This window comes from Staurois parvus, unplaced genomic scaffold (assembly GCF_062004578.1).
Source record: "Staurois parvus isolate SC_StPar_1 unplaced genomic scaffold, SC_StPar_1.0 ptg000263l, whole genome shotgun sequence".
NCBI lineage: Eukaryota > Metazoa > Chordata > Amphibia > Anura > Ranidae > Staurois > Staurois parvus.
In genome coordinates, this window is record NW_028318059.1 from 234,314 (window position 1) to 261,212 (window position 26,899).

At 47.6% G+C, this 26,899-nt stretch overlaps 1 protein-coding gene across 2 annotated transcripts in view; it reads right to left on the reverse strand.

Moving 5' to 3' along the window:
- Positions 1-26,899, reverse strand: part of CFAP97D1 (CFAP97 domain containing 1) — a 302,763-nt gene that overhangs the window by 48,318 nt on the left and 227,546 nt on the right. Inside the window, exons 4-5 of one of the 2 annotated variants that reach the window (XM_089681289.1) lie at positions 21,368-21,491; positions 16,597-16,746 (exon numbers count right to left, since the gene is read on the reverse strand). In XM_089681289.1, the coding sequence (XP_089537415.1) occupies positions 16,597-16,746; positions 21,368-21,491 (274 nt within the window). The remainder of the gene's footprint in view (positions 1-16,596; positions 16,747-21,367; positions 21,492-26,899) is intronic. The other variant, XM_089681290.1, reaches the window with a different exon arrangement.

Sequence of the window (26,899 nt, forward strand, 5' to 3'; positions counted from 1 at the left end):
GCTGCTGTCTCCATCGCCACACTCTGCCATGTGCCACTTTCAGGTCTCCTCACACACTGCTGGTGTGTAGAATTTTTTGACATAGGGTGCTGGCAGATTATGGGCCTCCCATAGCTGCTGCCAGGCCCCTAATCTGCCATGGGCCCCTATATACCGCCTCCTCATGCTGCTGCCAGGTCCAGAGTCTGTCATGGGTCCCTGTACGGCCTCCCATTGCTGCTGTCTCCATCGCCACACTCTGCCATGTGCCACTTTCAGGTCTCCTCACACTGCTGGTGTGTTGAATTTTTTGACATAGGGTGCTGGCAGATTATGGGCCTCCTATAGCTGCTGCCAGGCCCCTAATCTGCCATAGGCCCCTATATACCGCCTCCTCATGCTGCTGCCAGGTCCACAGTGTCTCATGCCATGTGCCACTTTCAGGTCTCCTCACACACTGCTGGTGTGTAGAATTTTTTGACATAGGGTGCTGGCAGATTACGGGCCTCCCATAGCTGCTGCCAGGCCCCTAATCTGCCATAGGCCCCTATATACCGCCTCCTCATGCTGCTGCCAGGTCCAGAGTCTGTCATGGGTCCCTGTACGGCCTCCCATTGCTGCTGTCTCCATCGCCACACTCTGCCATGTGCCACTTTCAGGTCTCCTCACACACTGCTGGTGTGTAGAATTTTTTGACATAGGGTGCTGGCAGATTATGGGCCTCCCATAGCTGCTGCCAGGCCCCTAATCTGCCATAGGCCCCTATATACCGCTTCCTCATGCTGCTGCCAGGTCCAGAGTCTCTCATGGGTCCCTGTACGGCCTCCCATTGCTGCTGTCTCCATCGCCACACTCTGCCATGTGCCACTTTCAGGTCTCCTCACACACTGCTGGTGTGTAGAATTTTTTGACATAGGGTGCTGGCAGATTATGGGCCTCCCATAGCTGCTGCCAGGCCCCTAATCTGCCATGGCCCCTATATACCGCCTCCTCATGCTGCTGCCAGGTCCAGAGTCTGTCATGGGTCCCTGTACGGCCTCCCATTGCTGCTGTCTCCATCGCCACACTCTGCCATGTGCCACTTTCAGGTCTCCTCACACTGCTGGTGTGTTGAATTTTTTGACATAGGGTGCTGGCAGATTATGGGCCTCCTATAGCTGCTGCCAGGCCCCTAATCTGCCATAGGCCCCTATATACCGCCTCCTCATGCTGCTGCCAGGTCCACAGTGTCTCATGCCATGTGCCACTTTCAGGTCTCCTCACACACTGCTGGTGTGTAGAATTTTTTGACATAGGGTGCTGGCAGATTACGGGCCTCCCATAGCTGCTGCCAGGCCCCTAATCTGCCATAGGCCCCTATATACCGCCTCCTCATGCTGCTGCCAGGTCCAGAGTCTGTCATGGGTCCCTGTACGGCCTCCCATTGCTGCTGTCTCCATCGCCACACTCTGCCATGTGCCACTTTCAGGTCTCCTCACACACTGCTGGTGTGTAGAATTTTTTGACATAGGGTGCTGGCAGATTATGGGCCTCCCATAGCTGCTGCCAGGCCCCTAATCTGCCATAGGCCCCTATATACCGCTTCCTCATGCTGCTGCCAGGTCCAGAGTCTCTCATGGGTCCCTGTACGGCCTCCCATTGCTGCTGTCTCCATCGCCACACTCTGCCATGTGCCACTTTCAGGTCTCCTCACACACTGCTGGTGTGTAGAATTTTTTGACATAGGGTGCTGGCAGATTATGGGCCTCCCATAGCTGCTGCCAGGCCCCTAATCTGCCATGGGCCCCTATATACCGCCTCCTCATGCTGCTGCCAGGTCCAGAGTCTGTCATGGGTCCCTGTACGGCCTCCCATTGCTGCTGTCTCCATCGCCACACTCTGCCATGTGCCACTTTCAGGTCTCCTCACACTGCTGGTGTGTTGAATTTTTTGACATAGGGTGCTGGCAGATTATGGGCCTCCTATAGCTGCTGCCAGGCCCCTAATCTGCCATAGGCCCCTATATACCGCTTCCTCATGCTGCTGCCAGGTCCAGAGTCTGTCATGGGTCCCTGTACGGCCTCCCATTGCTGCTGTCTCCATCGCCACACTCTGCCATGTGCCACTTTCAGGTCTCCTCACACACTGCTGGTGTGTAGAATTTTTTGACATAGGGTGCTGGCAGATTATGGGCCTCCCATAGCTGCTGCCAGGCCCCTAATCTGCCATGGGCCCCTATATACCACCTCCTCATGCTGCTGCCAGGTCCACAGTGTCTCATGCCATGTGCCACTTTCAGGTCTCCTCACACTGCTGGTGTGTTGAATTTTTTGACATAGGGTGCTGGCAGATTACGGGCCTCCCATTGCTGCTGCCAGGCACATAATCTGCCATGGGCCCCCGTACCGACTCCTCATGCTGTGACGTTGCAACAAGGTGGAATTCAACCCTACATATGTTAGACCGCCTTTACGAACAGCGAAAGGCCATCACCGATTTCCTGATGTTAAAAGCGGATAAAGGTACTCCCTGTGTAACTTAGATGTCAGCCATTGGCAGCTCATGCGTGACACCTGCGCTTGCTCAGGCCCTTTGAGGAGGCCACACTATTCGTGAGTCGGCAGGACTATGGGATGAACGACGTCATTCCTCTGTTGCACGTCCTGGAACAAATGCTGTTAACAATGGCTGGTCAGGGTGCGGTAGACGTGGCGCACAGATCTCAACGCCACATGACCCCTGTGGGGGCAGGACAGGAAGAAGAGGAGGAGGTAGAGGAGGACATTGGTGCTCAGGAATTATTGAGTGAAATGGGTGGTTTTTCCACTCAGCGGACAGGAGTGGAGGAGCAGGAGCATCTGGTAGAGGAGGAGGAGGAGGAGGAGACAGAGGACCCAGACGCACCGTGGCAGTATGCTGTGGAGATGGAGGCAGGGAGTCCCTCGCATTCCTTGGCACAAATGGCCCATAGCATGCTCGCTTGCTTGCGTAGCGACAGCCGAATAATAACCATCAGACAGAGGGATGACTTTTGGCTGTCCACCTTGTTGGACCCTCGCTACCGTTCAAAAATGGTGGCCTTTTTCACACCTGCTGAGAGGGAGGCCAAAATAACGTACTATAAAAACCACCTATGTAGTCAGCTGGTCTCTGCCTGTCTGCGCCAACGTCCATCCTCAGACACTGTGGGCCCTGTGCGCTCGCGTTCCGCTGCCATGGCAGCAGGGGAGGGGTGGGGTGGTAGGAGCAGTGGCAGCTCCACCAGCAGCGGCTGCCTCAGTCTGCAGTCGATGATGAGTAGCTTTCTTCACCAGCGCAGTGAGGAAACTACTAACCAGCCGCAGCAGCAGCAGCAGCAGCAGCATCAGGTGGACCTGGAGCAGGACCTCAAACAACAGGCTTAGGCCTACTTGGACAGCACCCTGCCAACCGAGGTAGACAATCCCCTTGACTACTGGGCAACGAAACTTGACCTTTGGCCCCAACTAGCTGAATTTGCCCTTGAAAGGCTGTCATGCCCGGCCAGTAGCGTGGCATCGGAGCGCGTGTTTAGTGCGGCAGGAGGTATTGCAACTCCGCGGAGGACACGACTGTCCACCCAAAGTGTGGAGAGACTGACGTTTGTGAAAATGAATCAGGCGTGGATTAGTCTGGATTTCAAACCACCAGTTCCTGACACAACTGACTAAATCCGCCATGAATCATGCCCCAAACATGTGCCACTTTCAGGTCTCCTCACACTGCTGGTGTGTTCCATTTTTTGTCATAGGGTGCTGGCAGATTACGGGCCTCCCATAGCTGCTGCCAGGCCCCTAATCTGCCATGGGCCCCTATACCGCCTCCTCATGCTGCTGCCAAGTCCAGAGTCTCTCATGGGTCCCTGTACGGCCTCCCATTGCTGCTGTCTCCATCGCCACACTCTGCCATGTGCCACTTTCAGGTCTCACACACTGCTGGTGTGTAGAATTTTTTGACATAGGGTGCTGGCAGATTACGGGCCTCCCATAGCTGCTGCCAGGCCCCTAATCTGCCATAGGCCCCTATATACCGCCTCCTCATGCTGCTGCCAGGTCCAGAGTGTGTCATGGGTCCCTGTACGGCCTCCCATTGCTGCTGTCTCCATCGCCACACTCTGCCATGTGCCACTTTCAGGTCTCCTCACACTGCTGGTGGGTTCCATTTTTTGTCATAGGGTGCTGGCAGATTACGGGCCTCCCATAGCTGCTGCCAGGCCCCTAATCTGCCATGGGCCCCTGTTGTCGCTTGTTGGCATATTCCGCTCGTTCAGATGCTCCTTCTCCTGCTACTCCTCTTCACGGATTCCGTCAGCAGTCTTTCTTGGAATCCGTTTCCAAGAGACAACAGTTTGCGAGCACGCACCAGACGGTGCAGAAACTGAACGTCCTCCTGTCCAAGTTGCTGCTGCCAGGCTCGTAATCTGTCATGCGCCCCTGTACCGCCTCCTCATGCTGCTGCCAGGTCCAGAGTGTGTCATGGGCCCCCGTACCGACTCCAAATGCTGCTGCCAGGCCCGTAATCTGTCATGGGCCCCTGTACCGCCTCCCCATGCTGCTGCCACGTCCAGATTGTGTCATGGGTCCCTGTACGGCCTCCCATTGCTGCTGCCAGGCCTGTAATCTGCCATGGGCCCCCGTACCGACTCCTCATGCTGCTGCCAGGCCCGTAATCTGCCATGGGCCCCTGTACCGCCTCCTCATGCTGCTGCCAGGTCCAGAGTGTGTCATGGGTCCCTGTACGGCCTCCCATTGCTGCTGTCTCTATCGTCACACTCTGCCATGTGCCACTTTCAGGTCTCCTCACACTGCTGGTGGTTTCCATTTTTGTCATAGGGTGCTGTATGGCCTCCCATTGCTGCTGCCTCCACCGCCACACTGTGGCTCCACACTCTGGTTTTGGCCCCGTGACTGGCCAAATGAGTGAAGTGTGCGGTGATTCTAAGATCGACGGCACTCATCTGCATGTCATACTGCCTGACAGTATTATTTCTCTTCCCCAGCAGACTCCAAGGGCATTTAAATTAAAGGTACAGTGTTCAGCACTAATATTAAGTCTCTCTGAAGCCTAGAAACACCCTTTTTTAAGTTAAATTCACAGCGAATATATTCGACTCGAATCGAAATTTTTCTACGAATTCGCCGAATCAGTCGAATCGAATTTTTGAATACTTCGCTCATCTCTAGCTATCAACTCTCAAGATGAGATCCAAAGAGCTGTCACTATCAGTGAAGCAAGCCATCATTAGGCTGAAAAAACAAAACAAACCCATCAGAGAGATAGCAAAAACATTAGGCGTGGCCAAAACAACTGTTTGGAACATTCTTAAAAAGAAGGAACGCACCGATGAGCTCAGCAACACCAAAAGACCCGGAAGACCACGGAAAACAACTGTGGTGGATGACCGAAGAATTCTTGCCTGGTGAAGAAAACACCCTTCACAACAGTTGGCCAGATCAAGAACACTCTCCAGGAGGTAGGTGTATGTGTGTCAAAGTCAACAATCAAGAGAAGACTTCACCAGAGTGAATACAGAGGGTTCACCACAAGATGTAAACCATTGGTGAGCTTCAAAAACAGGAAGGCCAGATTAGAGTTTGCCAAACGACATCTAAAAAAGCCTTCACAGTTCTGGAACAACATCCTATGGACAGATGAGACCAAGATCAACTTGTACCAGAGTGATGGGAAGAGAAGAGTATGGAGAAAGAAAGGAACTGCTCATGATCCTAAGCATACCACCTCATCAGTGAAGCATGGTGGTGGTAGTGTCATGGCGTGGGCATGTATGGCTGCCAATGGAACTGGTTCTCTTGTATTTATTGATGATGTGACTGCTGACAAAAGCATCAGGATAAATTCTGAAGTGTTTTGGGCAATATTATCTGCTCATATTCAGCCAAATGCTTCACAACTCATTGGACGCTTCACAGTGCAGACGGACAATGACCCAAAGCATACTGCAAAAGCAACCAAAGAGTTTTTTAAGAGAAAGAAGTGGAATGTTATGCAATGGCCAAGTCAATCACCTGACCTGAATCCGATTGAGCATGCATTTCACTTGCTGAAGACAAAACTGAAGGGGAAATGCCCCAAGAACAAGCAGGAACTGAAGACAGTTGCAGTAGAGGCCTGGCAGAGCATCACCAGGGATGAAACCCAGCGTCTGGTGATGTCTATGCGTTCCAGACTTCAGGCTGTAATTGACTGCAAAGGATTTGCAACCAAGTATTAAAAAGTGAAAGTTTGATTTATGATTATTATTCTGTCCCATTACTTTTGGTCCCTTAACAAGTGGGAAGCACATATACAAACTGTTGTAATTCCTACACCGTTCACCTGATTTGGATGTAAATACCCTCATATTAAAGCTGACAGTCTGCAGTTAAAGAACATCTTGTTCGTTTCATTTCCAATCCATTGTGGTGGTGTATAGAGCCAAAAATGTTAGAATTGTGTCGATGTCCCAATATTTATGGACCTGACTGTATGTAGTGTGGGAACTCGCTTCTAGTGGTAGAGCTTCTTCAAAGCACACAGCAACTCGCTTCTTCTTAAGGGCCTTTTTGCCCACTTTTATTTAAAAGAAAGTTCAAATAACACAAATGCTTCCCACGCAGGGGTATCCACCATCAAGAAATACCAACAAAGATTCAGCCTCCTGGCTTGTACACAGTTCACTGTCTGTCTCCTGCAGACTCTTCCCAAATTATGGCCACTAGCACACAGCTAGTCTGGCTTCCACCTGACTCCAAGGCAGAGACCTACTGTCTCCTATCTGCCAGGGTGGAGCCCTCCTGACTCCTATCTGCCGGGGTGGAGCTCAGATTCATGGCCTGGCCTCCACAAAAAGGCCTGCACACACCTGTGCAATCAGCGCACTGGCTGCTCCCAAAATATGGGCCCAGGATTGGAGATTTCATCCCTCCCAAATCTCTAAGAAATCTCCAGGCTACAGGTCCCAAAACAGGCTTTACAAACCAAAGAGGAAACTGATGGAAACCATGTCCATCATGATTTTCATCGTGGCAGGATACCGTACTGCCACAGTAGGCTAAGAGAGAAAAAGATAAAGAAAGAAAACGTGAAAGGGGATAGTCAGGAAGAGGGGGAAGGGAGGCTAGTCGAGAGAAAAAAAAAAAAAAGGAAAAGAAGAGGGGGGGAAGGGGGGTTGAAAGAAAAAAAAAGATTATACATATTAGTGGAGAATAGAAGGATGGGCGGAGAAAGGGAGAGAGAAAGAGGGAAGGGGATGGGCAGAGCAAACTTCCCCAAGAAGCCAATGTCTGAGGCAGTGAAAAGCAAGAAAATAATGTAAGCACTCACAAATAGTTGGTGGAAAAAGAGTAGGATATAGATGAAGAAAGAAGATAAAAGAGAAGAGGGTTGAATACCTGATAAAAGTGTAAGAGCGGCATCTGTTAGACAGAGCAAGCATAATATATCTCAAATATGCATACAATGAGCAAGAAGAAAACAATACAACAAGAGTAAGATTATGGAGCCTGGTTCATTACTGCCGAGCCTTGAAGGAAGAATTGTTGTTCTGAAACAGGAAATGCTCTCGAAATATAAAGCTTCCACTTCCGATTGTAATAATCCGCTCTGAGATTGTAGGGCGCAGATCATAGGTTGAGTGGGTCTAAACGAAGGAGGGAATTAAGATCCTGTTTAACATCTGAAATGCTTGGTGGATAGTTCGAGACCCATTTTTTTAGTATAGCTCTTCTCGCTACCAATAGGCAAGTGGAAAGCCATGGTTTGTTAGCCCGAAATGTTACGAGCTGTGTAGAGGGAATTCCTGAGGCAGGTTGTTCCAGATTGCTAAAGAGGAGTAATGGATCCTTAGGTATTTGAAGATTGGTGATAAATGCTATAAAGTTAAGTATTTGATTCCAGAAGGTAGATAATGGTGGGCAGTAGAGATGAGCGAATTATTCAAAAATTCGACTCGGCTGATTCGCCGAATTCGCGGAATAAATTCGATTTGAGGCGAATATATTCGCTGCGAATTTAACTTATAAAAAGGGTGTTTCTAGGCTTCAGAGAGCCTTTATATTAGTGCAGAAAACTGTACCTTTAATTTAAATGCCCTTGGAGTCTGCTGGGGAAGAGAACTAATACTGTCAGTCAGTATGACATGCAGATGAGTGCCGTCGATCTTAGAATCACCGCACACTTCACTCATTTGGGCAGTCACGGGGCCAAAACCAGAGTGTGGAGCCACAGTGTGGCGGTGGAGGCAGCAGCAATGGGAGGCCATACAGCACCCTATGACAAAATGGAACCCACCAGCAGTGTGAGGAGACCTGAAAGTGGCACATGGCAGAGTGTGGCGATGGAGACAGCAGCAATGGGAGGCCGTACAGGGACCCATGACACACTCTGGACCTGGCAGCAGCATGAGGAGGCGGTACAGGGGCCCATGACAGATTACGGGCCTGGCAGCAGCAGTGGGCGGGCGGTGGATGCAGCAGTATTCGGAAGCCAAACACAGGCCTCGGTTAAAAAGCGGAAGCCGTCAGCAGCGTGAGCAGACGACAGAGGCACATGGCGCAGGGTGGCGGTGGAGGCAGCAGTATTCGGAAGCCATACACAGGCCTAGGTTAAAAAGCGGAAGCCGTCAGCAGCGTGAGCAGACGACAGAGACACATGGCGCAGGGTGGCGGTGGAGGCAGCAGCAATGGAAGGCCATACAGCACCCTATCACAAAATGGAACCCACCAACAGTGTAAGGAGACCTGAAAGTGGCACATGGCGCAGGGTGGCGGTGGAGGCAGCAGTATTCGGAAGACATACACAGGACTAGTTTAAAAAGCGGAAGCCGTCAGCAGCGTGAGCAGACGACAGAGACACATGGTGCAGGGTGGCGGTGGAGGCAGCAGTATTCGGAAGCCATACACAGGCCTAGGTTAAAAAGCGGAAGCCGTCAGCAGCGTGAGCAGACAACAGAGACACATGGCGCAGGGTGGCAGTGGAGGCAGCAGTATTCGGAAGCCATACACAGGCCTAGGTTAAAAAGCGGAAGCCGTCAGCAGCGTGAGCAGACGACAGAGACACATGGCGCAGGGTGGCGGTGGAGGCAGCAGTATTCGGAAGCCATACACAGGCCTAGGTTAAAAAGCGGAAGCCGTCAGCAGCGTGAGCAGACGACAGAGACACATGGCGCAGGGTGGCGGTGGATGCAGCAGTATTCGGAAGCCAAACACAGGCCTCGGTTAAAAAGCGGAAGCCGTCAGCAGCGTGAGCACACGACAGAGGCACATGGCGCAGGGTGGCGGTGGAGGCAGCAGTATTCGGAAGCCATACACAGGCCTAGGTTAAAAAGCGGAAGCCGTCAGCAGCGTGAGTAGACGACAGAGACACATGGCGCAGGGTGGCGGTGGATGCAGCAGTATTCGGAAGCCAAACACAGGCCTCGGTTAAAAAGCGGAAGCCGTCAGCAGCGTGAGCAGACGACAGAGGCACATGGCGCAGGGTGGCGGTGGAGGCAACAGCAATGGAAGGCCATACAGCACCCTATCACAAAATGGAACCCACCAACAGTGTAAGGAGACCTGAAAGTGGCACATGGCGCAGGGTGGCGGTGGAGGCAGCAGTATTCGGAAGACATACACAGGACTAGTTTAAAAAGCGGAAGCCGTCAGCACCGTGAGCAGACGACAAAGGCACATGGCGCAGGGTGGCGGTGGAGGCAGCAGTATTCGGAAGCCAAACACAGGCCTCGGTTAAAAAGCGGAAGCCGTCAGCAGCGTGAGCAGATGACAGAGGCACATGGCGCAGGGTGGCGGTGGAGGCAACAGCAATGGAAGGCCATACAGCACCCTATCACAAAATGGAACCCACCAACAGTGTAAGGAGACCTGAAAGTGGCACATGGCGCAGGGTGGCGGTGGAGGCAGCAGTATTCGGAAGACATACACAGGACTAGTTTAAAAAGCGGAAGCCGTCAGCACCGTGAGCAGACGACAAAGGCACATGGCGCAGGGTGGCGGTGGAGGCAGCAGTATTCGGAAGCCATACACAGGCCTAGGTTAAAAAGCGGAAGCCGTCAGCAGCGTGAGCAGACGACAGAGACACATGGTGCAGGGTGGCGGTGGAGGCAGCAGTATTCGGAAGCCATACACAGGCCTAGGTTAAAAAGCGGAAGCCGTCAGCAGCGTGAGCAGACAACAGAGACACATGGCGCAGGGTGGCAGTGGAGGCAGCAGTATTCGGAAGCCATACACAGGCCTAGGTTAAAAAGCGGAAGCCGTCAGCAGCGTGAGCAGACGACAGAGACACATGGCGCAGGGTGGCGGTGGAGGCAGCAGTATTCGGAAGCCATACACAGGCCTAGGTTAAAAAGTGGAAGCCGTCAGCAGCGTGAGCAGACGACAGAGACACATGGCGCAGGGTGGCGGTGGATGCAGCAGTATTCGGAAGCCAAACACAGGCCTCGGTTAAAAAGCGGAAGCCGTCAGCAGCGTGAGCACACGACAGAGGCACATGGCGCAGGGTGGTGGTGGAGGCAGCAGTATTCGGAAGCCATACACAGGCCTAGGTTAAAAAGCGGAAGCCGTCAGCAGCGTGAGCAGACGACAGAGACACATGGCGCAGGGTGGCGGTGGATGCAGCAGTATTCGGAAGCCAAACACAGGCCTCGGTTAAAAAGCGGAAGCCGTCAGCAGCGTGAGCAGACGACAGAGGCACATGGCGCAGGGTGGCGGTGGAGGCAACAGCAATGGAAGGCCATACAGCACCCTATCACAAAATGGAACCCACCAACAGTGTAAGGAGACCTGAAAGTGGCACATGGCAGAGTCTGGCGATGAAGTCAGCAGCAATGGGAGGCCGTACAGGGACCCATGACACACTCTGGACCTGGCAGCAGCAAGAGGAGGCGGTACAGGGGCCCATGGCAGAGTGGCGAAGCGTAAGCAGCTTAAATTGAAGGCCATACAGAGGCCTATGTTAAAAATAATAACATGTTTGGGGCATGATTCATGGCGGATTTAGTCAGTTGTGTCAGGAACTGGTGGTTTGAAATCCAGACTAATCCACGCCTGATTCATTTTCACAAACGTGAGTCTCTCCACACTTTGGGTGGACAGTCGTGTCCTCCGCGGAGTTACAATACCTCCTGCCTCACTAAACACGCGCTCCGATGCCACGCTACTGGCTGCGCATGACAGCCTTTCAAGGGCACATTCAGCTAGTTGGGGCCAAAGGTCAAGTTTCGTTGCCAAGTAGTCAAGGGGATTGTCTACCTCGGTTGGCAGGGTGCTGTCCAAGTAGGCCCGAGCCTGTTTGAGGTCCTGCTCCAGGTCCACCTGATGCTGCTGCTGCTGCGGCTGGTTAGTAGTTTCCTCACTGCGCTGGTGAAGAAAGCTACTCATCATCGACTGCAGACTGAGGCAGCCGCTGCTGGTGGAGCTGCCACTGCTCCTACCACCCCACCCCTCCCCTGCTGCCATGGCAGTGGAACGCGAGCGCACAGGGCCCACAGTGTCTGAGGATGGACGTTGGCGCAGAAAGGCAGAGACCAACTGACTACATAGGTGGTTTTTATAGTACTTTATTTTGGCCTCCCTCTCAGCAGGTGTGAAAAAGGCCACCATTTTTGAACGGTAGCGAGGGTCCAACAAGGTGGACAGCCAAAAGTCATCCCTCTGTCTGATGGTTATTATTCGGCTGTCGCTACGCAAGCAAGCGAGCATGCTATGGGCCATTTGTGCCAAGGCTGATAGAGGGCGATTGACGTCGGGTGACGGAGCAAGTAACGGAGCGGGTGATGGAGCGGGGGCTGGGGCAGGCAGAACCGCCGTATCTTTATCACGGTTTTCCCAGGCCACCGAATGGCGACACTGCATATGCTGACGCAACGCTGTAGTCCCAACATTGGCCCCCTGGCCACGCTTGACTTTCTGGCCACATAGTCGACATACGGCTACGTTTACTTCCTCGGGCGGCTTGACGAAAAATTGCCACACCGCCGAGTAGGAAACTTTGCCCCCGCTACTCCTCACTGGCTGACTGCTACTTCCTCCGTGCACACCGGCACCACTACTGGCCGTGGTGGTAGGCTGCAGTGGAGCTGGTGCTCTACTCCGTGGCCGTTTGGCTCCACTGACACTGCTGCGACCCTGCTGCCTCCTGGGCAACCCACCGACTGTTTTGCTCGCTGGCAAGCTGGCACCCTCTTCTCCTGATGATGCGGAAGCAATAGCCTGATGACGACGAGGCTGCCAAGTGCGATCAGCCTCATCATCATCAATTAGGGTCTCCACGTCACTACTAGCCCCCTCGGCTGCGTGTGGGTCAGGAGACAGACCTGTCTCTAGACCGGCTACCGAGCCACTCTCCTCGCCAGTACTTCTTCGCCTGGCTGCTGAAGAGGCGGATGTCTCCCCCCATTCCTGACCGCCCTCTGTTAGCTCTTCCTCACTGTACAGTGGGGCTGAGCCCACAGCATGCGATACTTCGCTTGGTGAGGGAACACCAAAGGACAGGGGCAGGTAGAGGACACGTGATTTCAGTGGGCTTGCTCCCGGGCCATGCCAACTAACGGTTGTGTCTGACGTACCCACCGACCGTTGGCTGTAGGTGTCAGAGGTGACCTGGGAAGAGGAAGACGACCGAGTCAACCAATCGATGACGGCAGGGTTGTCGGTGGAGACACGACCGCTGGATGACACCGGGAGCACTGGCCTCTGGCTGCGACTAGTGCTGCCTCGACCCCTTCCTCTGCTGCCACGTCTGCTCGCTCCTGAAACATTGCCTCCTCTGCCACTCCTCTGCGTGTTGTCTGACATACTCTTTAATTCAATAAGCACCCCAAACATAAAACAGGATTTAACTCTTTGAACGTACAATAGTGGTTGTGAAGCAGAAAGTAACAATTCTGTGTCCCTGAGTAACGATTCTGTGTCCCTGAGTAACGATTCTGTGTCCCTGAGTAACGATTCTGTGTCTGTCCCTGAGTAACGATTCTGTGTACCTGAGTAACGATTCTGTGTCCCTGAGTAACGATTCTGTGTCCCTGAGTAACAATTCTGTGTCCCTGAGTAACAATTCTGTGTCCCTGAGTAACAATTCTGTGTCTGTCCCTGAGTAACAATTCTGTGTCCCTGAGTAACAATTCTGTGTCCCTGAGTAACGATTCTGTGTCCCTGAGTAACGATTCTGTGTCCCTGAATAACGATTCTGTGTCCCTGAGTAACAATTCTGTGTCCCTGAGTAACAATTCTGTGTCCCTGAGTAACGAATTTGTGTCCCTGAGTAACGATTCTGTGTCCCTGAGTAACGATTCTGTGTCCCTGAGTAACGATTCTGTGTCCCTGAGTAACGATTCTGTGTCCCTGAGTAACAATTCTGTGTCCCTGAGTAACAATTCTGTGTCTGTCCCTGAGTAACGATTCTGTGTCCCTGAGTAACGATTCTGTGTCCCTGAGTAACGATTCTGTGTCCCTCAGTAACGATTCTGTGTCCCTGAGTAACAATTCTGTGTCCCTGAGTAACGATTCTGTGTCCCTCAGTAACAATTCTGTGTCCCTCAGTAACAATTCTGTGTCCCCGAGTAACAATTCTGTGTCCCTGAGTAACGATTCTGTGTCCCTGAGTAACGATTCTGTGTCCCTGAGTAACAATTCTGTGTCCCTCAGTAACAATTCTGTGTCCCTGAGTAACGATTCTGTGTCCCTGAGTAACGATTCTGTGTCCCTGAGTAACGATTCTGTGGCCCTAAAGTCTCTGTGGCCCTAACTCTGTCCCTAATACAGACAGGTCTGTCTCTCTTGAATGACCGGAGGCTAATGGAGAATTCTAAGATGGCCGCGATTTATAGCTCCACCATTACACAGTGCTGGCTGGCTGGCTGCTGCTTGGCTAATGCGATCACATGTCATGAATGAATGCATTATGGGTCAGCGCGCCTTGTCTGCGCGCCTTCCCAGAGATCCCCGCTCCGTCGCCACACATGTCGCCGCCATTTTTGGGAAAATTCGATTCGTGCATCCGAAGTTTGCTAATTTTCGGATTCGGCGCGAATCGAATTTTTCCTAATCTTCGAAACGAATTCCACTTCGTCATGTTCGATTCGCTCATCTCTAGTGGGCAGACCCGAAATCTGTGTTGTAATGAAGGTTTGTAACATCCACAAAGCAGGCAGGTAGATGCAGAAGGCTTAGCCCTTGAGTATAGGCAAGGCATATATGCATGATCTTAAATTGTTGTTGATGCCAGAACTCAGAGTTGAAGGCACATGTAGTGTTAAACCCAGTAAGGATTTGGTCAACAGTAAAGGCATTGTCAAAGTCCCTAATTCAAGAGTTAATGGAAGTGGAGGTTTCTAGTGGTTTCGTATAATGCAAATTTAACAGAGCATATATATTAGATATTTTGTATTTTTTATTTCTGACTAGGACATCTATCAACGATGTGCAAAAACGAGTAGATTTGGTCGGAACGACCAAGTTCACAAAGTTCCATACTTGTAAGATGTACAAAAAGTGGTGGGAAGGTAGGTTGAAGGAGCTTAGGATTTGTTGGAAAGGCAAGGGAGAACCAGAGCAGGTGTCAAACAATTGACTTACAAATCTGAGATCATGAGTATACCACATTTCATATGCTGCATGTTGTTGAGGAATAGAAAAAGAAGGGTTATGATGAATAGGAAGAAAGCGAGAAAGCCAAGGAGAAACCCCTAGTTTACCTCTTTCCAAGTGATAAGAGTATCACGAATGAGTGGGTTATGTTTTAGATAGGGTGGGAGCGAGTTAGAGTTCGAATGTAGAAGGGTCATGAGATCAAATGGATGGACCATAGCAGATTCAAGTTGATAGAGTATTTGGACGATTGGGCCAGCCAGTCTAGGCAGACACGTAAAATACATGAGAGATTGTAGGTTTGTATATTAGAAAGACCAGACCCCCCCCCCCTCACTCCTAGGAAGAAATAGCTTGTGTAGTGTAATGCAATGCGTGGGCGTCGTCCCTTTCACAGAAAGCTGGAGATCGCCTTGCTGAGTTTTGTTATAGCAGTGTGTCTAAGCAGAAGGGGGATAGTTTTTAGGGGATACAATAATTTCGGGAAGCTCACCATCTTGAATAGGTGGAACCTCCCCAGGAGTGATAGCAGCAGGTCTTTTCACATCTCCAACTCTCCTATGATTTTTTGAATTATTGGCGAGTAATTAAGCGAGTATAGAGACGAGGCGAGTTTCCCTATTTTGATGCCTAGATAGGTGATGTGGCTTGTAGTAATTTTGAAGAGTGAATTTAGGGCCCATATAGGAGGGAGAGCATGGTATAGAGGAAGGACTTCACCTTTTGCAAAATTTATGTGAAGGCCCGAGCAATGTCGGAAAGCTAAGAGTGTGGCATGTATATAAGGCAAGTCTAAGGACGAGTTGGATGTAAAAATTAATATATCGTCTGCGAACAGCGCTAAACGCAGATCCTGCTGGGCAATTTGGATTCCATGGAGATGAGAATTAAACAATAGAAAGCGAGCTAAAGGCTCCAAAGCTAGATTGAAAAGCAAGGGGGATAAAGGACATCCCGCCTTGTTCCTTTATGGAGCTGTATGGGATTGGATATACAACCTGCCGCTATTGACGCTGAGTACATAGCTTGTATTAAATGTGTGAAAGGACCTGAAAACCCAAACTTTTGCAAAGCTAGATGAAGCCATTGGAAACTGACATTGTCAATGGCTTTTTTGGTGTCAATGTAGATAATCGCTAGATTCTGGAGTGGGTTCATTTTAGCTTGCTTTAAGACTGTTCATACTTTGCGTATACATGATGCGGCCGAGCGTCCCTGTATGAAGCCCGCTTGTGAGGGATAGATAAGAGATGGTAAGATAGTGGCTGTAATTGGACACAGCTGATCACATGACCGAGCCAACATCTTCGGCTCTTTCCGTGGATCAGTGATCCGCTGTGTCCGAGGGAAACAGCGCACCACCGATCACCACACTGCGCACTCCCTGAGCCGCGCATGCCCGGTGAGAATGGGAGGACGTCATATGACGTCCTCCCAGAATGAGAGAACCACCTTGCGCCCGTCATTCTACTATATGGCGGGCGGGAGGTGGTTAAACTTGTTGCCCATGGGAATATATTTTGCAGTGTGTTCACATACAGTCTTTTTGAAGAACTCCCAATTCTGTGTTGTGTTCATCGATGCCAATATTCCCTCCCAGTCTAAGTCTTGGAGAGCAGCTCTCAGTGTTGGAAAATTATCTCTCTTAAGTTAAGCATTTTTATTTTTCCCGTATGTGCTTGATGTTTACAGCTAACAATAAATTAAATTAAGTTATGGTCACTGCTACCCAGATGTTCTTTTATATGGACATTCGCAATAAGTTCTGCATGGTTTGAGATTACCAGGTCCAGCAGAGCATCATTCCTAGTTGGGGCCTCTATGAACCGTACCATAAAATTGTCCTGGAGTAGGTTTGTAAATGTTTGCCCTTTAACTGTCCCTGCAGTATCATTACTCCAGTCAATTTTCGGGTAGCTGAAATCCCCCATTATTATCACTGTCCCAGCCTTTGCAGCCCTTTTTCAATCTGTGTAAAGAGCTGAGTCTCCACCTTCGCATTAACACTGGGAAGCCTATAACAAACTCCAATCATTACCTTTGTAGTATGCACCCCTATGTGCAGTTCCTCCCATAATGCTTCATCCTCATCACACTCTCCGTCAACTAGGTCCTCTTTCACACTTTCTCTGAGATCAATTCTCACAAAGAGACAGATACCACCACCTTTCATTTTTGCCCTGTCTCTCTGAAAAAGAACGTTAATATTAATGGATCAGTCATGTGAAGAATGAAGCCAAGATTCAGCAATAACAATTAAATCATAGTTCTCTCCATGCACCAATGCTTCAAACGCACCTATTTTGCTTGACAGACTTCTGGCATTGGTGGACAGACACTTTAATGCATTGACACCTTCTGCACATGTATTTTGCATAATTTTTATTTTCATACAAATGGTACCAATTCCAATGGTTGTTTGTAACATGGGAACCTTCTTATCATCTGCCATAGCCTTCCCCCCATCTTTCCCCATTCCATCCACCAATAAGGACTGAACCCTGTCTGATCTGTCTGCCTCATTAAAATCTAATTCTCCCTCCCCCCTCCAACCTAGTTTAAATACTCCTCCAAGCTCCCCATAAACCTCTCCCCCAGCACAGCAGACTCCCTTCCATTTAGGTGCAAACCATCTCTAGCATATAGGTTGCACCTTAATGAAAAGTCAGCCCAGTGCTCCAGAAACCCACACCCTTCCCTCATACACCAGATCTTTAGCCATGCATTCATTTCTCTAATCTCCCCGTCTTTCCTAAGTTGTGCATGTCATTTCAGAGAATATCACCTTGGAGGTCCTTCCCTTCAACTTGCCGCTAGTGCTTTAAATTGATTTTTAAAGAGCCTCCACCTTCCATGAATTCTGTCATTGGTCATTGGATCTAACATGGACCAAGACAGCTGGGTCATGCCCAGCCTTTCCCAGTAATTTATCAACTCGGTCCACCACATGCCGAACCCTGGCACCAGGGAGACAGCAAACCATCCAGTTGAGGCGATCCTGGCAAAAAATTATTCTATCAGTCCTTCTGATTATAAAATACCCTACTACCACCAGATGTCTAGGCCTTCCTGCACTGCCCTCACCACCCCTCCCAGATTGTCCTCTCTCCCAGCTGTTAGGGATGGCAGTGACATCCAGGGCTGCCACTCCTTAACTTGCCACCCTCACATCTTCACCCAACTTGGCAAATCTGTTTGGGTGCACAAAACCAGAGCCTTCCTTTTCTGTGAGCCCCTACCACTGCCTCTTGTTACAGTAACCCATCTTCCTACCTGATAATCCTGATTAGTCCCTCCACCCTCCACATCAATCCCATTAGCTACCTGCTTTTAAGGTTGTCGGTTCTGCCCAGTGTTGCAACTTGCTCCTCCAGATATTTAATGCAAGCTTCCAGAAGGGCAACCCACTCACTCTGTCGCAGTAGTATCCATCCTGCAGCTGTTGCTCCATTGTTGCATACATGTGGCACACTATGGGTCCTCCCTGTAGTTTCCCAGATCTCAAAAGCACACTTGGCACATATTTTAGTAACCAAACAGTTCTCAATATTCCTTGAGACACTTAGTTATTCCCCCACAAAACTCAGCCTATCCATTAATTTCAGATCCCTCAGATAACTTATCCTTTATGCGATAAACCTATATTAGCACAATGTAGTGTGATTTTGGATATTGCATTATGGGAACCCATGGCATTGTAACTCTTGCAGACATTTACCGAGCAGGAACAAAGTACTAATTAATGCAAATATCGGGAAGACACAATGTGCTCAATAGTTATTTCTATATATTTTTACAACAGCAACATGACTTGGAGGCACAATTCAGGACCAGGATAAACTCATCTCTGAATACCCAATAATAGGAGTGGTAAAGTTGCAAGGCCCCAAAAGGGCAATGTTCACTCTCTGTTTTGATTTGCTACACACTTAACTGGGTAAAATTCTACTGGCTATTAAGACTAAATGGCAAACCCTATTACCTCTTCTGCCTCGACGCTGGCTCCCGCTGTCTGACAGCTGTGCCGTTATGACAGTTCTTAAATACTGTGATGATGTCATGAGGGGGTGGGGTCATGCCTGCCCCTTTGTGACATCATCATGCACTGTGAGTCGCCAAAGCATTGCACTTGACCTGTGGTCAGGTGCATTGTTTTGGCCAATCACAATGCACTGCCAAGACTCACTGCACTGTGGGGCGCGGCGGACGAATAGCCCGTCAAACAGCCTTACTGTTCATGTGCTCTCCAAACACACAAACAACCGACCTTCGAGTCAAACTTATGTTCAACTTGAACATCTAGCCTATCTCTAGTCTTTAGTAGACTAATGACTGGTGCCCTCCAGTTTTCACCTGAGGTGTGTATGACATACCTCTGTATTGTTATTTTTTTGGAAACCACTGACAAGTAAAAGTGCTGAATTTCTTGCATTAGCAAACCATATTCCAGACTGCGGATTGATAAAAGTATTCCACTTTAGAAATGACTTTGCATTCCAGCATTATAAGCCTTGATGACTCTTGTTCCAATGTCTTCTGAAATATTTTTTTAATTCAGCTATACTTCATTTCAATAGAATTGTGTGGTGAAAATCAGTTGATTGTTTTTTTAATTTAGCAGAATAGTCCAAACCTGCACTGAAATTGCTTAAAACACTTGACTCATTGCTTGCAATTACTGACAAAGATGTCCCTGTTTCCAAGAGGTTCACATGCATTTCCCTGATTGCTTTAACAATATTTGTTCAAGAAAGATATGACTATGAAATATTACATGTACTGTTTGTCGTATTTAGACTGTCTTATACCATCACGAGTTTTGTTATATGTGTTCTATAAGTGCAAAAAAAAAAAAGATTTTTGCATTCACCATTCAATCATTTTCTTGGAGACCTATGAGGGACACAGGATTGTATAACAGTCTATGCTATGTGGTTATGCTTCTGCCTATAGGAGGTTTGGATACTGTTAAAACAAAAAGCATTAAGCCAGCCCTATATAACTCTGCTTCCAACCACCATGCCTTGTTTTGTGAGCAAGCAGTACACGGAGCAAAAACACAGTCCCTCAATAGACTCCAAGAAACAGGTTTTACACTAAGTACAAAAATCCTATTTTCTTTATCATCCATTGAGGTACACAGTATTGTAGAATGGTCTATAACATGCGGGATGTCCAAAAGCAGTCCAGCTGAGGAGTAGGCAAAGCCACAAGGAAAATCAACAGATATGGAAGTTAACTAGAACCAATGCCCAAATGAAGGCTTGATGGGTAATAATTAACTAAATATAGAAAAGGATAGTGTCAAGGAAAGGCATCTAGAAACAACCTTGTGATCAGGACTGACAAACTCCAAGAGGAAAATGATAATTGAAGGAGCAATTAGCCTCTACTAAGAATGTGGAGGACAACCAATCATCCACAGGTGGAACAACGCTAACCAAATAGAAAATAACTTAGACTAACAGTTAAGTTGGTTAACATAAAAATTGTTGGGGCTAGGGCCTATGCCTGATCTGTCAAACACATGACTCCTGAAAAAGAGAGCTAAGACAGATGTAATATGTCCATAAAAATATAGGGAAAGGAAGAACATATCATAAGGGATATTCCCAGCCTGGAAGTAATCTCTAAAAGGGATAGGTATGAATATAAAGTTACATAGTTAGTCTGGCTGACAAAAGACAAAACTCCATCCAGTTCAACCATTAAAAAAAAAGAAAAAAAAAAGTTATAATCCTACATCCACAGTTGATCCAGAGGAAGTAAAAAAGCCCAGCAAAGCATGATCCAATTTGCTCCTGCAGGGGAAAGAATTCCTTTCTGATCCCCCTAGAGGCAAATGGATATTATTGGATCAACTTTACCTATAAATGTTAGTATCCAGTTACAGGGGCGGACTGACAACTCATGGGGCCCCCGGTCAATAGGGGATCATGGGGCCCCTGTGTCCTTGCCCAAACTCAAAAAAGCCTATGAAAAAGGTACCAGGGGCATCTCATGGGGCCCCTTACTGACCCTGGGCCCTCGGGCAGTGCCCGAGTTTCCAAATGGTCAGTCCGCCCCTGTCCAGTTATATTCTGTGTATCCAAGAAAGAATCCAAGAAATCCAAGATATGAGCTCTCTAAAAACACTCCCTGTGAGAACTCAGTGATCTGGCAGGAGATAGATGCAGTATCGAATCGATGTTGCATCCACCTAGGTAAGTATAATTTGGGAATAAAACAAAGCCATACTTCTCTTTTAAAGGTAGGTCCAAAGCCATCTAATCAACTCACAATTCCCCAACTGCAAGATTAAATTGGTAAATGCTCCACTACGATTTTTGTTTAATCTTCTTCTGGATTAACATCATGAGAACAGTGTATTAGAATAGTCTAAAATATTGAACTTTGTTATTTTACTAAGTTACTATGATCACTAAGCATATAAGCACTTTCATTAGGTAGGAAAAAAAACAAAACTGCAAAACCTGTCAAACATCACTCTCTGCTCATAAATGACAACATCTACTGCACATTAGCGGTACCTCTCTATTCTGGTTACTAAAGACCAAACAGGCAAGAGTAGACACTGCTGTATGTGTGAAATGTGAATGAAAATGCTGAAGGACATCAAACAAAAATATGTAGAAAAATTATTACAATATTTGCCTAATGATAAAGGTGCAGGATTCTCCTGCCAAATACAGGTCAGCTGAGATATCCTGCAGCTGACTCCTGTGATGTCCTGAGATCATTAGCAAGTCCTCTGCAGCAATAACTATGGTGGTTCAATTTTGCTAACAATGCAACACAATATATATCACCTTCCATTCATCTTCGTATTTCCTGTGATCATAGCTTGGCTTACATTCCTGAATCCTCTTGTGGAGTGCTTGGTTCTCTGCCATAATCCTTACAAGGTCTCTGCTTCTTTTGCCGCTATTAGAACTGTGGAACAAAATCAAGTTATGGAAAATTAATCTTTACAGGAAAAAGCATTTAAATTGCAAAAACATACACCTACATTCCTACAATAACCATTGGGTGCAAGCAGGCCCAGACTGGGACATTGTATATCAGCCAAGCAGCGCATCACAAGCAGAATGTACAGCGTCCCCATGGGCTGCTCCAAGTTTGTCCACCTGGAGCATGCCACTGAACATTCTGCTTCTGATGCCCTGTTTGGCCGATACTGGCCGCATTATAACGTGAGTGTACACCATTTATTTGCTTAAAAAATATGTTTTATGTGGTTTTACACTATGAGATGGTCCTGTGCCTTTTACCCTTGAGATATACTGAGAGTCACTGTGGATCTTGAACTTGGAGCACAGACGATCCATTGGCTGAGAGTGGCCGGAACAAAACGCTGTTAGACTGTTTGCTCTATGAGTTTATGATATCTGGTAAGTTGCTGATCTTTTATGCACTTCTCACTAGGTGGTTGTAAGAAGATTTTTCAGCATTGCACTTCTTTTGGAGGAGTTTCACTTTATTGGACTCATTTGGATAATATTTTGTTTTTGGGATTATATATATGTTGTAGCAGCATTGTATGATATGTTTTATTGTTTTATGAGATAATTTAATTTTCACATTAGTTAATTTTTTTTTATATTGTATTATATAAAAAATTCTTTGGGGTTTAGCACTGCACCATAATATATTACTGGTTATTTTAGACTTAGTATCACAAGTCTTTTCGGTGTTATCAGCTGCACTAAGGAGTGGGGATTGTATCCAAACACAGAGGTTTTTCTTAAGTTCCTGCCCGGGTCACAGTCCCTCCCTGGAGGCCCGCACCAGACCCAATATGGAAGTATAAAACAGAATCTGGCTACACACATCACGTAACAGATTCTGTTTCCTGTCTTCCTCTGCTTGGTTTTTACAGACAACTACCACTGAGTGCCGGCATCATATTACTGCTAGAAATTACTACACATTATTACCGCTCAATGATTGGTTGCTACAGGTTACATGAGGCTAGTAGGGATCAATGCTGTTACTCTGATCAATGATCCAACTACAGACTGCTGAAGTCTGAGGGCCACACATCATATACCAAAGGTGGCCTTTAAGCCGCTAGGAGCTGGATTTACACAGCTGACCCGCAGCATGCAAACCCTGAAATATGCAATGCATCAAGAAGCGCATGTGTGGTTGTACCACTGAAAGATCATGGCAGATCTCACCATCCACTACTGGCTGGAAGACACAGGTGCAAATCACCCTATACCCATTCATCATTTACAAATATGACCAACATCACTTCACATAAGCATCATATGAATACTTTCACCCTGATCACTGCACAAAGGATGCATAGGAATCAGTCCAAAGTTTCTAACTGACCTGATTTTCTACTACACCAGGCTTTCACCATACAGATCATTATGATGGGTCCTATATAGTCCTTTCACTTATGATCACATTGAGGGCAATTTACTAAACCAGAAGCAGCTGTGCATAGTGACCAATCAGTTTCTAGCTTCAGCTTGCTCAGTTAAACTTTGAAAATAAAAGCTGAAACCTGATTGGTTGCCAGTCTTAGTAAGAAGATGTCATATACGGGTTGAAATCAGATTGGAGCAAGTATCTCCTGATTAAGGAGAATTTCCAGCACTCAGCATTGGGTGGGTATGCATACTCAGCTACCGGTCCTGTGTGCACTGACATGACAGCAGTAATGTGCCCTGATTCCCCATTCATTCCTACATTCAGTATCCAGTCCACAACTACAAGTCTTATGATGTCCCAGCAGCCTGTGTCCGGCTGGGCATGTTGGGATGAGTAGTTCCTGAGCAGAAACAGGGGGATGGGGAGTGACAGGCAGGACTCACATTGGCCTCTCTTTCTTGCTGGGACCCCTTGTTCTTACTCCACGTCATGTCTGTAGTGTGCTGGTATTGTGCAGGATTCTGCTCTGCCATAAGCACGAGAGTACACACTGGAGAAGAGATTAGGGAGCCACAGCAGGCATCATTCAGGTGGGTTCTTCATATTGTAGGAGATCCGAGGTGCACAAGGGGAAGCTGCTTTGGGCCCACAACAATGACAGGGCCCAGGGCAGCTCAGCTTCCTCTTTTGCTCTGCATTAAAGACGACCCATCTTGTTAGGACATGCAGCCCAGTGGCCCCTGGACCACCAGACAAATGCCAAGTGTGCCTTATGGCCAGTCCGGGCCTGGGTGCAAGGTATTTGGGACCCTCACTATTCTTTGGCATATACAGGCTTGTAATAAGCCCAACCTAAGGAATATAATTATAAAACCTCATCCATGCAGAAAATGGTTACATTTGTTTTAAATACAATCATATAGCAGTCCAGAAAGTGAGGGTTTGTTTGGATGGATGGATGGATGGTTTATGTCTATAGTGTGCAATTTAGAGATATGCAGTTTCAAATTCAGGTCCAGGAGCAATTCCGGAACATAAGTACTACTCTGCGATCTTCATGTTTCTTACTGTGCTGTTTCTACAGACATAGATGCAACAACCATTCCCATACAGTATATAATGCTGTGATTACTAGTTCTGCCACTAGGTGGTAGTGTGCTTGTACAATGTAATGTTCTTCCTAGTGGAGCTTCATGGTTATTATGTCATTTCCTGTTTCTGGCTGTCCCTGTTTCCGATAAAACAAGAAGGGCTTAGCCACGTGTCTAATTACAACTCTCTGACTGGTAAGAGAGACATATCTGCATCAGCTTTCCAACAGGTTATGGATCCTGCTACAGCCACAGTACTAAATACTGCTACAAATACAGATACAGTTCATAGTTACAAAAATCAGTGTATGAAAAAAGAAAAGGTTAGAAAGCATATGTGATGGCTACATACAGTATTTTATCATATGCTAATCTGACATACAAGAACTACCAGTCCTGGAAACTTAAAATGAAGATGTTACTGATAAGAGACTGTAGCACTACCCTCTTAGGGATTGCTGAGTTATTTTCTGTCTCCCTGGACCCCACTCTGAAAGCTCAATCCCTGCTGACACCACAGTACTCTTCTGACCAGAGTAAACTATCACCAGAAAATAGACTAGTACTCAGATTAGAGTGAACTGATATGTTGTTTATGCTAAACTTGGCTGTGAGCACGGTAAAACAGCATAAAGCAATATGAATGCACGTGATGGCAATTGTCACTCTTAGCAACTCTAAGCAAGGAAACTCACATACAGCAAAATCTAAATCGGCACTGGCAGGCCTGCTGTTCAGAATTTAACCCAGAGCCTCAACCCTGAGGTGTTTTTAGTTCCCAGTGAGCAAAGAAAACTATTAAAAGGTAAAGCTAGCTCACGTCAGGCCCTCATGGTCTGATGGCAAAGTTTTAAATCTGAGATAGGAAAAGAGCTCTTTAATTAGGGTAGTCAATGTCCCTTTAAATGCAGTGAAGAATCTTCTGCGCACTCATTGGGGCCCAGTTGGTGCACTGCAATGATCCAGACCTTTTAAAATGGAAGAAATAAAGGTGACAAACCCTCAAAGGATTATTACAAGAAAAAAAAAAAAAGGAAGAACGGGTACTCTTCTTTTAGGTGGCACTTGCCTTGGGTAATGTCCCTTTAGTGCACTAAGCAGGATGCAAACATTAAGCAAAAATGTAGCAGTTGGCAGAAGAATTTCCTGGCAAGGAGGCAACTCCTCTCTGGGCTGCAGTAGCCAATGGCAATGGTGACAAGTGGTCCTCTAAGAGGGTAGGCCAATTGCTAAGGGAGCAATAAGATGGTTTGGCTTGCAGAGGGCATGCACTGTGGTCATCTCTGATGATTGGACTATGCTGCAAATGTGTTCAGTAATAGCAGCCGGGGAAACTTAAACTGCAACATGTGTTAACTATATTCAGTGTCTGCAACTATGTGTGGGGAACTGGTAGATTTGGAAGGATTTTCAGTGTTAATTTATTTGGCTGGTATATGGGACTCTCTCACATGATCTGTAGCATCATTCAGGTCCTAGTGGTCTCTCACTCTCTGTAGATGGGGCCCCCAAAAGTTTTCTAGTCTTACCTGCAGCATTCAGTCTGGACACAACACTCTGGATCGCCTGCTGGCAGGATGTCTCCCTGTACAAATTGGCAATGCTAGCAGTCAGCAATTCCGTCTTGCTTCTCTCCTCTCAATTCCAGTCCGGTACTCTAGTGCTCCTAACAGCCCTCTCCTCAATCATGCTCTCCAGCTGTCTCTCAGCTCATCTCCTGTCCAGTCTCCCTGCCTTCTATATATAAATGCCCCCACCCACATGCCAGCTTCTCTGGGAAATGTAGTCCTCTGATACACTGCTTCCCAACAAAGCCCTGCGATTCAGCATACAAAGTCCATGAGGCCTTTCAGTAGAGTGAGAGTGCTACTGGGCTGCAGGACACTGCCACCTTGTGTTTCTTTTAACATCCTGCAACTTGCATTATAGCAGGGTGTTACAAGACATTACACTGAAGTGTATACAAGAGCCCAGACCAAACCGAAAACCCAACTACAGAGGGGTGGACAGAGAAAGTTCTATACCCCTGTGCATAGATGATGATCAAACTGCGCACATGTCAAGTGCGAAACTGCAAAACAAATGTGGGGAAGAGCAACAGAAGGTACAGGAGACATCAAATGATAGCAAAAAAACTGTACCTAATTAGAAAGTCATACCAGACTCAGTAGATGAAAGGCCAGCACATGTATGGCTATATAACATGTACCTTAGAAATGGTGGGATAACTACAAGCTGTAAAATCAAAATACATTCATAATAAAGCACTACTACTCAGTGGTCTAACAGCTATGAGCTACTTGTTACAGCACGTGATGCTCACTCAGATAATAAGATTACCCTGGATTATGTTAAAGTATAACTAAAAGCAAACCTTTTATTTTAGCTTTGGACAGAGTGGAGATAGATTAGAACACCTAGTAGGCTTTTTTTGCAGTCTGTGACACCCTTAGAAAAATCCACCTCTTTACTTGTCCTGTTTATCATTATCATTGAAAGTAAAGAAAACCCTAAATTTTGGGTTGTCCCGAGAAAAAGTAATAGAGGGGAAATTTTCCAGTGGGGACACTAGATCTGGTGGCCTGGGGTCCCCAAGGAGTTCCTGAAATTTGCAGGGTTATCGTTCACTTCCTAATTTGGCTATGGGACAGGAAGTGAAGGGAAATCTCCCCGATGGGCAAAAAATAAACTGACAAGGGTTATAACCCCCCCACACACCCCTTTACTCTATCCAAAATTAAAAAAAAAACGTTTTGCCTATAGTTCTACTTTAAAGGCAAGCTTGGGGATGAATATAAATTTAAAAAAGACAGAAAGTACAAACAGTGAAAATGCTCCTATGGCAGAATCTACACTGATAACCAA